A 14,089-nucleotide genomic window follows, 5' to 3' on the forward strand; every position below is an offset into this window, starting at 1 on the left:
TTCTTTCTTTCTTTCTTTCTTTCTTTCTTTCTTTCTTTCTTTCTTTCCCAACCCCAGTACATAGCACACTGCCTGGCACATAATAGATGCTTAATAAATGTTTATTGACTATTTATTGCTTTAACATGCAAATAGATTTCAGCTACAACAAACAGTAAGCTACGCTGGCAACATCATTGTTCTCCACCCACCTGACCCACTTTCCTTTTTACTATTTGTATGTCAGAAGAAAAGCCTGGTAGCTTTGGTGTTGTATTTTTGACCATCAAAAAAACCTTAGTCCTTACAAATGTATAACCTATAACAAAGTGCTTGCCATCTCAGGGAGGGGGAAGGAGGAAGGGGAGAAAGGGAGGGAAGGAGAGAATTTGGAACTCAAAATGTTAAAAAAAAATGTTAAAAAAATTTTTACATTAATTGGAAAAAGTATTTTTAAAAATCCAATCTTTCTATATGAAGTAGACCATTAGTAAAACCAAGTCCTTCCTAATATAGGAGGGCTGTTAAGCAGAGTTCTCTCTCTTCAGAGATTTTGTTCCTGAGCTCAGTCTGGGGGTAGATCAAGGAGGGAATCCTCAAATGTTAGGCAGCAGTAACTGAACACTGCCAAGTGAGTTGGGTGTGTGGATGGGTGAAGAGTGTGCCATCCGGGGCAGAGAATATTGCCCTTCTCCTCTGGGCCTGCCCATGAGGAGGAATGTCCAGCACTTAAAATGTTTTACTTTGGGGGATTTGTCTTAGGATCTGAAAGATGACTTGAAGAGTGATCTGTCTGGCAACTTTGAACGTCTGATGGTGGCCCTTGTTACCCCACCAGCCGTATTTGATGCGAAGCAGTTAAAGAAAGCCATGAAGGTAGGAGTCCAGTGGAAGTTTTACCAAATATATGTGTCTGCCTATAGTCTCAATGACCTCGGGAAGTAACCATATGAAAAAATAATCTACAGCTTTAACCACTGAAAAAATGCCCGGCTAGTAGAATGTGAATTCTTTAGAGGTAGTGACTGCTCTGCTTTCAGCTTATGTCTTCAAGCCTTATTGTTGTTTGTCCTTCATTCTAGAAGAGGACCATGACATCAGGCAGATGATGCTGTGTGGGGTGTTTGTGACCCCCAAAATAATCAAATCAGAGACTTTTTCTTAAGAAAGGCAAAAACGAGTTTTATTGCTTTCTCATGAGAAAGGACACACCCAGCATCGCTCAAGATGGCTCCAGCCAGGGTGTGCAAGGGAGTGCAGCCCAAAGCCAGTTTACATAGACCCTAACAGAGAACCCCCACCCTCCCACTAGCTCCTCTTCCCATTGGCTGGGCTTCAGAGCTCACAGTCTAAGCACGGAAACTTTTTCCAGCAATGAGGTTGCAAAAAGGCGCAAAACAAGGAACTGTTGGGTTAGCAGGAAAGTAAGATAAAAGGAGGGGAGAGCCGGAAAGCCTGGGACAAACAAGATACTTTCAGGGACATCGCCTGATGTACTCCCTTATCTTGTTTACATATTTGTGTAAACCAATAAACCAAGAAATCAATTAATCAATAACCTAATCTCCTCCTGTCCTGTTTTCTTATCGATTCTGTGGGAACCAAACTGTTAGCATTTCTCACAATGCCATGACATGCAAGTGAATTGGATTTAAGTAAGGGAGGGCTGTGCAAAGTCACTAGTCTCACTTTCTCCTCTGGAGCCATCTGGGTCCAGTGGCCAGATGTGGATCAGGATGCCTGGAGATGGCCCAGGATGCATTGGGAGACCTTGACTTTTTTAAGCTAAGGTCTTTAACAGGTTTCAGTTAATGAGGCAGGCCCATTCAGTGATTAAGGCTGGGTAAGAAATGAGGCAGAGGATGGTCTTTTACTTAGTGAAAAAAAAAAAAATATGGGAGGGGAAGACCCTCAGGTTTCTGGCCAAAACTGAAACAATTGCTATTTACGTTCGCTCTGAGCCAATCAGGGCCCAAACAATGACTCAGACTTGACTTTTATTATTTTATTTTATTATTCATTGTTCTGCAGCAGTGTGGAGAATCCTACAAAGGGTTCTTCTGAGTTGTGAGTTCAAATCCTTGATGGGCTAAAATGGCAAATAAACTGTGGCTTTAGCACAATGCCATTTTATTTTGCAGCCAGGGAACTGTGTCCTAACAAGGCACAAGCATTTGTGAATTATTTATTTTCAGCAGAAAAGGCTTTTCCAGGATTAATCATCACAAATTTCACAAACTTATCAAGTCAAATAAAAACTCTTCCTGGTTTTATCATGAAGGAGATAGGTATCAGCAACTATACTTTCTTATCAAAAGCTTTGCTATCAATAGAACGTAAGCTCCCTGAGTGTAAGGACTACTTTTTTTTTAAAATGTTATATCCCCAGCAGAGAGTAGATATTTAATAAATGCTTGTTGAATTGAATGAAATTGATGAGTTCAGACCCTGAGAGGTGAGCTATTTTCCCTAGAGTGATTTTCATCACTCATTATTTACTTCTTATGGAAGTATTGTAATTATAATAACAGTTAGTAGTAGTAGTATCTATCTTGTTCTTGTTTAGTTGTTTCAGTCCTGTCTGACTCTTCATGACCCCATTTTCTTGGTAAAGATACTGGAATGTTTTGCCATTTCTTTCTTCAGCTCATTTTACAGATGAGGAAACTGAGGCAAACAGGGTTAAGTGACTTGCCCAGGGTCATACAACTAGTAAGTGTCTGAGGCCAGATTTGAATTCATGAAGATGAGCTTACTACTAGTAGTTTTACCACTAGTAGTGGTGGTAGTAAGAGTAGTAATGCTCTACTAATGGTAGTAGTAGCATTAATAATAGTGGTAGCATTATGAGTGGTAGTATTCATAATAACAGTAGTAATACTAGCAATAGCAAAATCCATAGCATTGTTATTAGTGGTGGTAGTATTAGTGATACTACTAGTATTGGTAGTACTATTACTAGTAGTAAGTTAGCATTAGTACTAGTACTATTAGTAGTAGCAATTGTACTAATACTAATTATCCATAGCATTATTTTGGTAGTAGTCTTGGTAAAAGTAGCAGTAGTAGTAGTAGTAGTAGTAGTAGTAGTAGTAGTAGTAGTAGAACTAATAGTATTGTTTGTCATAGTAAAAATAGAATTAGACTTAGTAGTAGTAGTAGCAGCAGCAGATAACATTTTATAGCCTTTAAAGTTTATATAGATCATTTGATCCTCACAACTCATTTAAGCAAGCACTATTATTTCCATTTTATAGAAGAGGAAACAGAGAGATTAAATTAAGAGAAAAGAAGAGACTGAAAGAGGTAAAAGTGACTTGTCTAAGGTGACACAGAGAAGTGTCAAAGGTAGGGTTTGAACTCAGATCTTCCAAGTTCGGTGCTGTATCTACAATGCCATTTATAGGGACTATATAAAATCCATTTCTGTTTGAGTTTGATGCCACCGAGCTAGTGGTCCTGTTCCCAACCATTGTTCTTGGAACAACAGTGTAATTCGTTGGGCTCAGTTCACAGAGGCCTGAGCCTCTGACAACTTCCTTCTATATAATAGTATGATATTGGCCTGTCTACATAGCAACAGGAATGGAAAGGAGAATTCATTTAAAATATTACAAGACCCTTTAAAAATAGCGTGGATTATTTCCATGCTTGAGAATGATCATCTCACAGATTAACATAAGTTTAGAGTTAGAAGGGACCCCAGTGATTATCTCAGTCGAGTTACACATAAAAGAAATCCCCACCTCTACATACCCAGAAAGTCTCTCTGCATAAACACCTCTAAGGAGGTCACCTCCTAAAGCAACCCGTTCCCCTCACCGACAGCTCTAATCCTTGGCACGTTTTTCCTGACCTAAGTTCTCAATGGTCTTTGCTGCTTCCATGCTGGGGCCAAACAGAACAAATCTAATCCATCTTTCATGTGACAGGCCGTGATTTCTGATTTTAAGGGTCATCATTCTTTCATTTTAAAATGACTTATTCATGTCTGACATCGAAGAGGCACTGCCCATATGACCTGAAATACTGCACTACTGCCTTTTCTGCTAATGAACCCTTCTTCTCTGACCCAAGGTGCATGGTTTGGACTGGGGTTAGTCCTGAGGGAACCTATCCGTCAGACTTCTTTTTCTCACATTTTTGGCTTCATTAAACCACCATTGCATTGCCCTGGGGGAAAATTTACTTATAATTTGGGTTATGGCTCAAATACAGTATTTCCTCCAAAAAAGAAGTATTAAAAGGTACTCGGTGTACAATATAAATAAGGTATGGATATTTTATTCCAGCACACGAAAGAAATGCTAAGCATTAAAGACGCACCATGCACATTAATAGAATAACTTACAACAAGATTCATTAACCTAATTTATAAATACTCATAATCTGCTGAGAGGGCTGATACTTAAACTTAATCAGAAAATAAAGGGGTTTTTAAGATTGTTAATCAGGCGTTTTACATTTAACTTGGCCCTGTACTATTGGAGCAATTCCCACTGTATGCTGATATGCATGTATGCTGATAAAATGGTCAGGCTTGGGCAAATCCTCCTTTTGGTGGTTGGTCTCTCCAAGAACTTTGGAGTAGTTACTGAAGCCTCCCCCGCTATTGCCAGTCAGCTCTGACCCAATGAAACACAGGAACTCTAGCCTTCTCAACCTCACAAGGCAGTCTCCAAGCCTGGACACCTCCACCTCAGGCCAGACACTTGTCTGCCTTAGGTTAGGAGAGAACAGATCCAAAAGAGGCAGTCCAAACCCAGGCTCGAGCTTGCCCAAGCAAGGTGTGTGCTTTGGGTGCCATGTGCTCATGGCCACATGGAGGTCAAGGCGGTGGAAGAATTGAGCAACATGTCCATTCTCCCCAACTCCCTCTTGGTTAGAAGTTGAAATCAATGCTGACACAGATCATAGCCAGAGAACAACAGAGGAGCTGAAGGTGGGGTCACTCCTTTTAAAATACCTACTGAGTCATTAATTTTTCCAGCTTAGCTTCCTATGAGGACATCCTCTGTCATCTCAAAGTGCAGACATTTTAGCCTGAGTCTCACATGGCCCATAGCATACCCGCAAACTCCCATATAATTGACTGGAACTAAAAATGGCAACTCTGAGCATGTACCATGGGATGGCCAATTCAATCTCCACTACACTTGGAATGATTGTTTTCTTCATTTTCCAGAAGCTTGGTATTTATTTTTATGCTAGCCAATTCCAGAATATTTGTGTTATGTTAATGACAAAATGCATTGAGGCTTAAAAAGCTATTTTAGTATAATATGTAATATAATTAATTTGCTGGAAACTACTTTTCCCTTCTGTGAAGAGTGAAATAAAAAGGGGGAAAATAAAATTAACATTCTTAGGAAATCCATACTTCTGTTTCAGGGCTCTGGAACTAATGAGAGTTCATTGATTGAAATTCTAACTACCAGAAGCAGCCAACAACTGAAGGAGATCTCCCAGGCCTATTATACAGGTAATGGCTCTTTCCATTGTGTGATAGTTTAGGCATAACTGGTCAGGTACATGTTGGAGAAGAAGCTGCATGTGGGAAAGAGAACTGTATTTAGAATAATGGGATAGAGAAATGTGAATATTATTTGAGCCAGAAACTGTTACATAAGGTTAATAGGAGGAGGAATAAGAATAAGAATTTATATAGCACATAATATGGGCTATATTCTCAGAGCAACCCTGTGAAGTAGGTACTATTAGGACCACCATTTTACAGCTGAGGAAACTGAGGCAGGCAGAGGTTAAGCGACTTGCCGAGGATCACACAGCTGGTAAGTGTCTGAGGCCGGATTTGAACTCAGGTCTTCCTTACTCCAAGCTCAGTGCCACCAGCTGCCATGATTTGTGTGTTAGAACCTATAGATAGAGTAGTTTCTACCCTCCAGAAACATTGTTTAATTGAACCAGCCATCAGGACGAGCATGAGAAAAAATTGTATATTACTACATAAGACCAGAGCTGAAAGGGTCCTAAGCAGTAAATTGGTTAATCAGAAGGAAGGTGGAAACAGTACAGTGGGCCCTCTAGAAAGCCAAACATTAAAACAAATGCACAAGGCCAAATCCTATTGGGGAAATCCAAGAAAAAGTCACAGTGAGTCATTTTTCTGGCCCAGGTTGGCACAGGAAGACAAAGAGATCTACAGACATGGGTTAGGTTGGATTCTGGCCAAGAATGCTCTGGAGAACATTCCAATTCAGGGAGAGCCTGTGTACTTGGGCAAGCAGAAGTCCCAGACCCATGCCTGGGCACCCCCAGATCCATCCGAGGGGCACCTAAACAGGGACAGGGACAGGTAGCTTTGTGGCCCACTATACATAAAGAAGGTGAGAAAATTTGGAATAAGGTATTTCATGGGGCAGAGGATACAGACTTATAGCCAGGGAGAAATTACCCAGCAAAACTGTATGTACTGCCACAGGGGGGAAATGGATTTTTAATGAAATCTAGGACTTCCAAGCATTCCTGACGAAATGACCAGAGCCGAGCAGAAATTTTGAATTACAAACACTAGAGTAAAGAAGAATATAAAAAGGCAAATAGAAGTGGTCTATTAGAAGACATATGGACGAAGTGTTTGCATTCTAATGGGAAAGGGTGGTAGAAATGTGTCTCCTGGGGTGTCAGCGAGAGTCATAGAGGGAATCAGATAAGAGGATGGAGCTGGGAGTGGTTTTTGTTATGTTTTGATGATCTTAAAAGAAGAAAGGAAAATCAAGGGAGGGAAAGGGAAGAAATGGCCGGGAGAGAACTTATCTCACATACTGGGAGGGGACAAGTTGAAGTCTCTACAAATGAGGAAGGAGTAGGGAAATGGGCATCCGTTCAGCTTCAGTTAGAACTGATATAGAATGAAGTAAGCAGAACCAGGAGCATGATTTAGAGTATAATGTTGTCAAAATGAACAATTCTGAAAGACCACATTTCCAAAGCAGCAATCTTTTAGAAGGCTTCCCCCGGAGAGAGGTAATGGCCTCGATATGCAGAAGGAGACATGCACTTTGGGATGTGGCCAGTATGGGAAAACGTCCTTGACTAGGTGTATTCCTTGCAGAGGCCATCTTTTCCTTTCGTGTGTGTGTGTGTGTGTGTGTGTGTGTGTGTGTGTGTGTGTGTGTATGTTAGTGTTAGTGTTAGGAGGGTAGGGAGAGAGTGCAGATGCTTCATTGTAAAAAAAAATATTAGTAAAATAATAAAGTCTCAGGGGCGGGAGAAGGAATGTTTGGAGGAGAGGGAATACCAAATTTCTTTCTTTTTAAAAATTCTTTTAATTCTTTCTTTTTGATTCCCTATTTAAAAAAATAAAAAATATATTTGATTATGAAAAAACAAGCGAAAAAGAAATATAGTCAAGGTCCTAATACTCTTCTCAGGCAGAATAAGGTGAAACAGTTACCTAAATAGCCTACTTCTTTTCTCTTCCATTAGTTCTTCATATTACTATGAGGGTTTTCTATGTATTATGGTGTTTTTTCAGTTCACGGCAGCTTAATTTTATTATTGTTTGGTTTTAGTGTATAAGAAGAGTCTTGGTGATGACATTAGCTCCGAGACATCTGGAGACTTCAGGAAAGCGCTGTTGACTTTGAAAGATGTAAGTTTCTTACTTCTTCAATATCAATTAACAAACATTTATTAAGAATCAGTTAGGGGTTCGTGAGTTAATGAATTCAAATCCAGCCTCAAACACTTACTAGCTGTGTGACCCTGGGCAAGTCACTTAACTCTGATTGCCTCCCCCCCCCCCCCAAAAAAAAGACTCAACTGAGTCCAGCACTAAACACTAGAGATACAAATACAATGAATGAAATAGCCCCTTCTCTCAAGCACCTTGCATTCTAATAGGGGAGACATGTACATATAAAAGCATAGGCAGAGTAAAAATAAGCAGAATAAATAGAAGGTAGTTAGACACAAGAAGGCAGGCCTGGAGTCTAGAAGACTCCTCTTCCTGAGTTGAAATCTGGCCTCAGGCACTTAGTAGCTGGGTGACCCTGGGCAAGTCACTTAACCCTAATTGCCTCACCAAAAAAAAAGGGGAGGGGGAAGACCCACAGGTACAAAGAAACCCCAAATGGGGGACAGCTAGGTGGCACAGTGGATAGAGCACTGTCCCTGGAGTCAGGAAGACCTGAGTTAAAATACAGCTTCAGAGACTTACTAGCTATAAGTATGACCCTCGGCAAGTCTCTTAACCCTGATTGCCTCCAAAAAAAAAAAAAGAAAACTGCATATAGAGTCACGAAGAGTCGGACGTGACTGAAATGAAAAAAGACACAAAGTTGTTGGGGAGGGAGGTCACTCAGTATGGGGGTGGGGGGGCGGTGTGGCATCAGGAAAGCCTTCTCTTAGAAGGTGGCACCTAAGTTGCATTCTGAGGAGAGGGAAGGATTCATTTTATGAGGGTACAGCAAGAAGGAATGTCCTCCAGGCGTGGGGGACAGCCAAGATTTTCTGACCTGTCCTCCACTAAAGTTCTTTGTGGATGCCTCATGGCAATATGGAGGTGGCCCGGTGTCCTAGGCCCCAAGAGCCTAGGCTCTGGGCTCCTCCCAACTTGAAAAGGCTTGAAATCTAGACCTGGTCAAAGGCAGTATGCCTTTCATCAGTGACTAGGCTGGATCAGTTCAGAGAGGCTTATCAAACTGGTTGGTCACCAAGTATAGATTTTTTTAACCCCCCCAGCAACTCTTGAGGGTCATCTACTAAGGCAGAAAAGGGTTTGTGGATGCTTGAAAATAGATATTTATATGTACATAGATATAGAGTATACTTATAGTGATAAGAGCATCCTAAGGTTTACGAAGAGCTTTCCTCTGTGAGATAGGTAGTTCAGATATTATTATCCCCGTTTTGCAGATGAGAAAATGAAGGTTGAGAGTGATTCAGTCATCCAGCCAGTCACAGAATCAAAGATCTAGGGTTTGAAGGGGAACTCAACAGTTGTCTAATCTAACTCCTTCACTTTACAGATGTGGAAATTGATGCCCAAGGAGGTTACGTGATTTGCCTAAGGTCACCTAGGTGATAAGCCTAGGTCCTCAGACCCTAAATTCAACAGAGCCAGAGGTTCTAAATCTAGGTTCCATGACTGCAGGCCAAGGCACTTTCTGCCAGATCAGACTGCCTTACAGCTATTCAAACATTTGTTTAGCTGTAATAAATTTTCCGTCAATTGCCTCCTTCAGCCCGTCTAAAAATCTACCACTACTCGTCCAATCCATGCCCCCGGATAAACCATTCCTTTGACAGCACTGATGGTTGGACCGTGAGGCCATGACTGAGGTATTAGCACCACCTGGTGGCCACCTACCCTAATTTCAAGTTCTGTTCCTTTGTGAAACTGAAGGGATGAGGGTCCCTGTGTTTAGAGCTGAGAGAGCTAATGGCAAATGCATGTGCAAACATATATATCCTATGAGTATTTCTTATTTAGATGCTTGACTTGACATTTTGTTTCAAATAGAACATTCTTATTACAAAGTTGTTTGCATATTTTCTCCTCCATTGGACTAGGAGCTTGTTGAGGGCAGGGACTGTCTTTTGCCTTTCTTTGTAACCCCAGCTAAGCTTAGCACAGGGCCATGCACATAGTAGGCATTCAAGAAATGTTTATTAAAAGAAATTAAAAATATTTTTAGTCTTTGGTTTGCTCAAGACCTGAGTTCAAATATGCCCTCAGACATTCACAAACTGTGTGACCTTGGGAAATTGTTTGCCTCAGTTTCCTCAACTGTAAAATGACTATAGTAATAGCTTCTATGTCCCAGAGTCATTGTGAGGATTAAATGAGACAATAATTATAAAGCACTTAGCATAGTACCTCGCACATAGTAGGTACAATAGAAATATTAGCTATTGTTGTTGTTGTTATCTTTAATCATTGGTAAAGTCACCAGAACATGGAAACTTTTCTTGAAGAATCACACGTCATGCAGCAAACCAGAGGCCTACTCTGCATACCATACCCCAAGCTTTCTGCCCCATTCGACCCCTTCATACGCTCTTCAATTCTACACACACACACACACACACACACACACACACACAAGAATGCGTACCAAAATAGACATTATCCAAAGTCAAACTAGCTTCAGTGTTAGAAGACTTAAGAGCAGGACAGAGAGAAGCATCTCACGTGAAAATCATCACAAATAAATGCCTATTGTTGGAAACAGGAACAAAATCATTCAGGAACTATTAATTTTTGAATGTGCCATTCTGATAGAATTTTCTGAGTAATTCAAGCAGGACCATTCCACTCCAACAGACCTTTGCCAGAAGTGCTCATACATGAGGAAAGGTCACAAGGGGAGTTTCAAATAATCCATACTGACTGTAGCTGCTACCAGGACACGGAGGATACCAGCCAAATATCTGATTGACTGTGTGCTGGGTGGATATGGCGCTAGAGAGATCCTCTGAGGTCTCTTGCTGGTTAGAAGCGAGTGTGTTTGTAACCACATGTTCTATGTAATAGTTGTATCATGGATAGAGATGTCCTAGGGTTTTCTCTATTTTAATGAATGTCTCCTTTTCCCTTTGTCCTTGTTATAGGGCAGAAGAGATGAAAGTCAGAAAGTGGATGAAAATCTTGCCAAAAAGGATGCCCAGGTTAGAAACAGTCACAGAAAGGAAAAATGCCACAGATACTGATTCTTCCCTTCACTTAATATCCTTTCTATTTCTGTCTTTGTGGTGACAAAGGGGAGGCACCTTCACTGGTTACTGCTGGATTTGGTTTCTCTTCCTCTAAGGGAAAGCACCTTGGGGAATACGTGTCCAACTTAAGCTTCCTACTGTCCTTCATGGTTCCCCTCACTTGTCCTGGCTTGTAATGCATCGTCTCACAGATCCCAGTATGCGAAAGGCCTAACTCCAAATAATTACAAATTGTGGCTAGTAAAAGAAAAATGAAAATTCTTGGTCTGAAGTTGGAAAAAACTTAAACAGTTAAGCTGAGCAACCTTTTACAATTGTGATGGTATACTAACTACTATGCTATAAGATGTGATGAGCTCAATGATCTTAGAAAGGCATGGAAAGACTTATGCAAAATAACAAAGAGCAAAATGAGCAGAACCAAGAGAACATTGTATATAGTAACAGCAATATTGTTTTAAGAATGACTGAGTCAATAAGTCATTTTGACTATTATAAATACCCAAATTAACTATAAAGGACATATGAAAAAAGATGCTATCTGCATCCAGGTAAAGAACTGATAAATGGAAGAATGTATGGATTAACGTTACACATATATACCTATTTGTGTCTAATGATACCTATCTCTAGGATAGGGGGGAGGAAAGAAAAAGAAGAAATTTACATGATAACTTTACTATATATTTAAAAGGAATATCAAGTTGTACGTAATATATTTGCAGTTTCATGTGCAGTCATCTTTTTTTATTATACTACATTATTTATTTATATTTATTTATTTTTTATTTATATGTATATTATTTATATATAAATCTTTATTTATATATAAATAAATATTTATATTTATTTATAATATATTTATTATACTATACTATTATTATACTGTATTATTATGGAAATGCTTGTTTTATTCCAAAAATTAAATAAATAAATAAGGTGACACCTGCCCTTTTTCCAATTCCCATATCCTTTAGAAACAAATGATTTAAAAAAACAAAAAATAGCAACACATTTTGGAATATGCATTGTAGCACTGAAGTGATTATCTCCCTCTTGGCAATAGATTCTTTATGAAGCTGGTGAGAAGAGGTGGGGCACCGATGAAGACAAATTCACCGAGATTCTGTGTTTACGGAGCTTTCCTCAACTGAGACTAAGTATGAAATTGGTTCATCTTAGAACATATTTGAATGTTTTTACCTAAGTGGGTCTTGTTGTTGGTGTATAGAGTACTGGTGAGTGAGGCTGAGTAATCAGAGACAAGATCTTTTGCATTTTTATTCACTCCTTTTTTTTGGGAAACAACTTAGGAAATTGGAGCCATAACCCAAGATAAGAGGGCCCCATTTGTCTGAAAAATTGGCAGGTTATAGTTTAAGTCAGAGGTTCCCAAACTTAATTGGCCTACTGCCAATTAAAAAAAAATTAGTAAGCACCCCCCTGGAAATCTACTTTCTTTAACCCTTTAATGTGTTGTTTTTTAATTTCCCTCATTTCAAAAAAATGTGAAATATTTAAAAAATGATGTCTTAAATTTAATAATTTATTGTAAATTTGTGAATTTTTTTCATGCATTGAAATTTTGATAATGCAATATTGCGTCACATAACCATATAGTATCATGTTGTAAACAAGTCATTATGTACACATATTCCTGCTGATGCATGCTGGACTTCCTGACAATGCTCGGCTTCCTAGCCTGCCAACACTTGCTTGTTAAGACCTGTTGATGGACTTGACCACTGATTGGTTATAATTTTTATTTTGTGTGTTGTTTGGAAAATAATATAATCACTTCGACTTCAACTCTGTTATACGACAGATGAAACACGAGCGACTTTTCAAAATTTTCTTCTCTTTTTTCTTTATGCTTCCAGTGCCCCCTTATTTTTATTCAAAAACCCCCTAATTGCACCTGAGGTTACTGCCAGCCCCACTGCATCCTTCCAGCGTCCCCCAGGGGGCAGTATTGTCTACTTTGGGAAGCTGTGGTTAAATAATGGTGTACAGTTAATTATAGGAGAAGCTGGAGGAAGAGGACAGCCCTTCTAATGTGGCCTCTTTGATATAGAAGAGGAAAGGGCTCAAATGTAATAGGCAGAGGATTCCCCTGGAGCCAACCCATCCTTGTTTGTACCACATCCTGGGAGGCAGAAGTTGTTGATAGGTTTTAATGATGTCATAACATAACTCTAAAATATGTCAACATTTAATCCTTTCTGGTAAGTACAAGATGGGGGTGGAGACATGACTAAATAGTAATTAATCTGAAAAAGGTCTTTCAGTTTTAACAGACTGAAGGTTCGTCCGTGTGTTGGAGGTATTTCTACACCACACGCTGTGTGTACCTGTGTTCTCCACTTTTTTGACCAGTTTACATGAAAGTGAAGTTCAAGTGATGCTCACTTCCCTCCATCTTGTTAAAATAGTCTTCTATTTTCCATACCTTGAATATGGGAGATAGTCATTTCTTTCTTCCCGGATGCATTCTTTTCGTCCTTCTTTTCCTTTCTTCTATTATGATCATCAGAGTACAACAAAACCACTCTCGGGCCTTTTGCCTTATTAAACACTGTGACCCCTGATAATACTGGGATCCCAAGGGAAAACTGGTATCATTTTCCCTTTTAGAATGTAAACACTTCATCCTTGCACAGTCCCGTTCAGTTGCTGAGTCATAGCTACCTTTTTATGTTTCTCTTGACTACTATGTATTGCAGTTTCTATTCGGCTTTGACTTTTTCATCAGGAATGCTTGGAAGTCCTCTATTTTATGGAATGAAGAAAGACAGAAGAGAAAGAAGGAAGCAAGGAGGAAGGGGAAAAGGAAGGAAGGAAACAAGAATTTATTAAGCACTTACTGTGTGCCAGGAACTGTGCTAAGTGCTGGGGATTTAAATACAAGCAAAAAGAAAGGCAGTTCCTGCCCTTGAGGGGCTGACATTCTAACGTGCACATGAAAGTGATCTGAAAAGCTAGGAGTGGGGAGAGAGTACTCAGCATGGGAGCTTGACTTTGAAGTCTAGAAAGTGAGGAATAGGGCTGAGTGAGGAATGAAGCTAAGTCATCTTGGGCCCCTCCACAAAATGGAGTCTCCAGAAAAAGTTCAACAACGAGAGCAGGGGGACAGGCTTTGTGGAGTTTTCAGGTTGTAGGAGTGGCAAGCTGTTCCATGACAAGGAGGCCCCAGGTGCTAAGGAAAATTCTAGGTTGAGCCAGGAGTAAAATAGGGCATGATTTTGAGGACCAGAAAGTTAGGAAAAGGGCTTGGAGGGGAATGAAGTTTTATTTTTTTTACCTTGTGTGATTAGACTTAGTTTTTCTAGATAAGTTATTCTTAATTGGATGCCTATATCTTCTGTCTTTTGAAATATAATGTTCCATGCTCTTTGCTCCTTTTCTTTAGCACGCTCATGTCTTCTTT

The 14,089-nt window shown here is 39.8% G+C and overlaps 1 protein-coding gene across 3 annotated transcripts in view; it reads left to right on the plus strand.

The window, feature by feature from the left end:
• The window catches only part of ANXA3 (annexin A3), a 53,227-nt gene that overhangs the window by 25,712 nt on the left and 13,426 nt on the right, over positions 1 to 14,089 (plus strand). For all 3 annotated transcript variants that reach the window (XM_027854650.1, XM_027854648.1, XM_027854649.1), the window contains 5 exons: positions 742 to 855; positions 5,371 to 5,461; positions 7,515 to 7,594; positions 10,558 to 10,614; positions 11,729 to 11,822. In XM_027854650.1, coding sequence (XP_027710451.1) covers positions 742 to 855; positions 5,371 to 5,461; positions 7,515 to 7,594; positions 10,558 to 10,614; positions 11,729 to 11,822 — 436 coding nt within the window. The remainder of the gene's footprint in view (positions 1 to 741; positions 856 to 5,370; positions 5,462 to 7,514; positions 7,595 to 10,557; positions 10,615 to 11,728; positions 11,823 to 14,089) is intronic.

This window comes from Vombatus ursinus, unplaced genomic scaffold (genome assembly GCF_900497805.2).
Source record: "Vombatus ursinus unplaced genomic scaffold, bare-nosed wombat genome assembly UNPS02010461.1, whole genome shotgun sequence".
Classification (NCBI taxonomy): Eukaryota; Metazoa; Chordata; class Mammalia; order Diprotodontia; family Vombatidae; genus Vombatus; species Vombatus ursinus.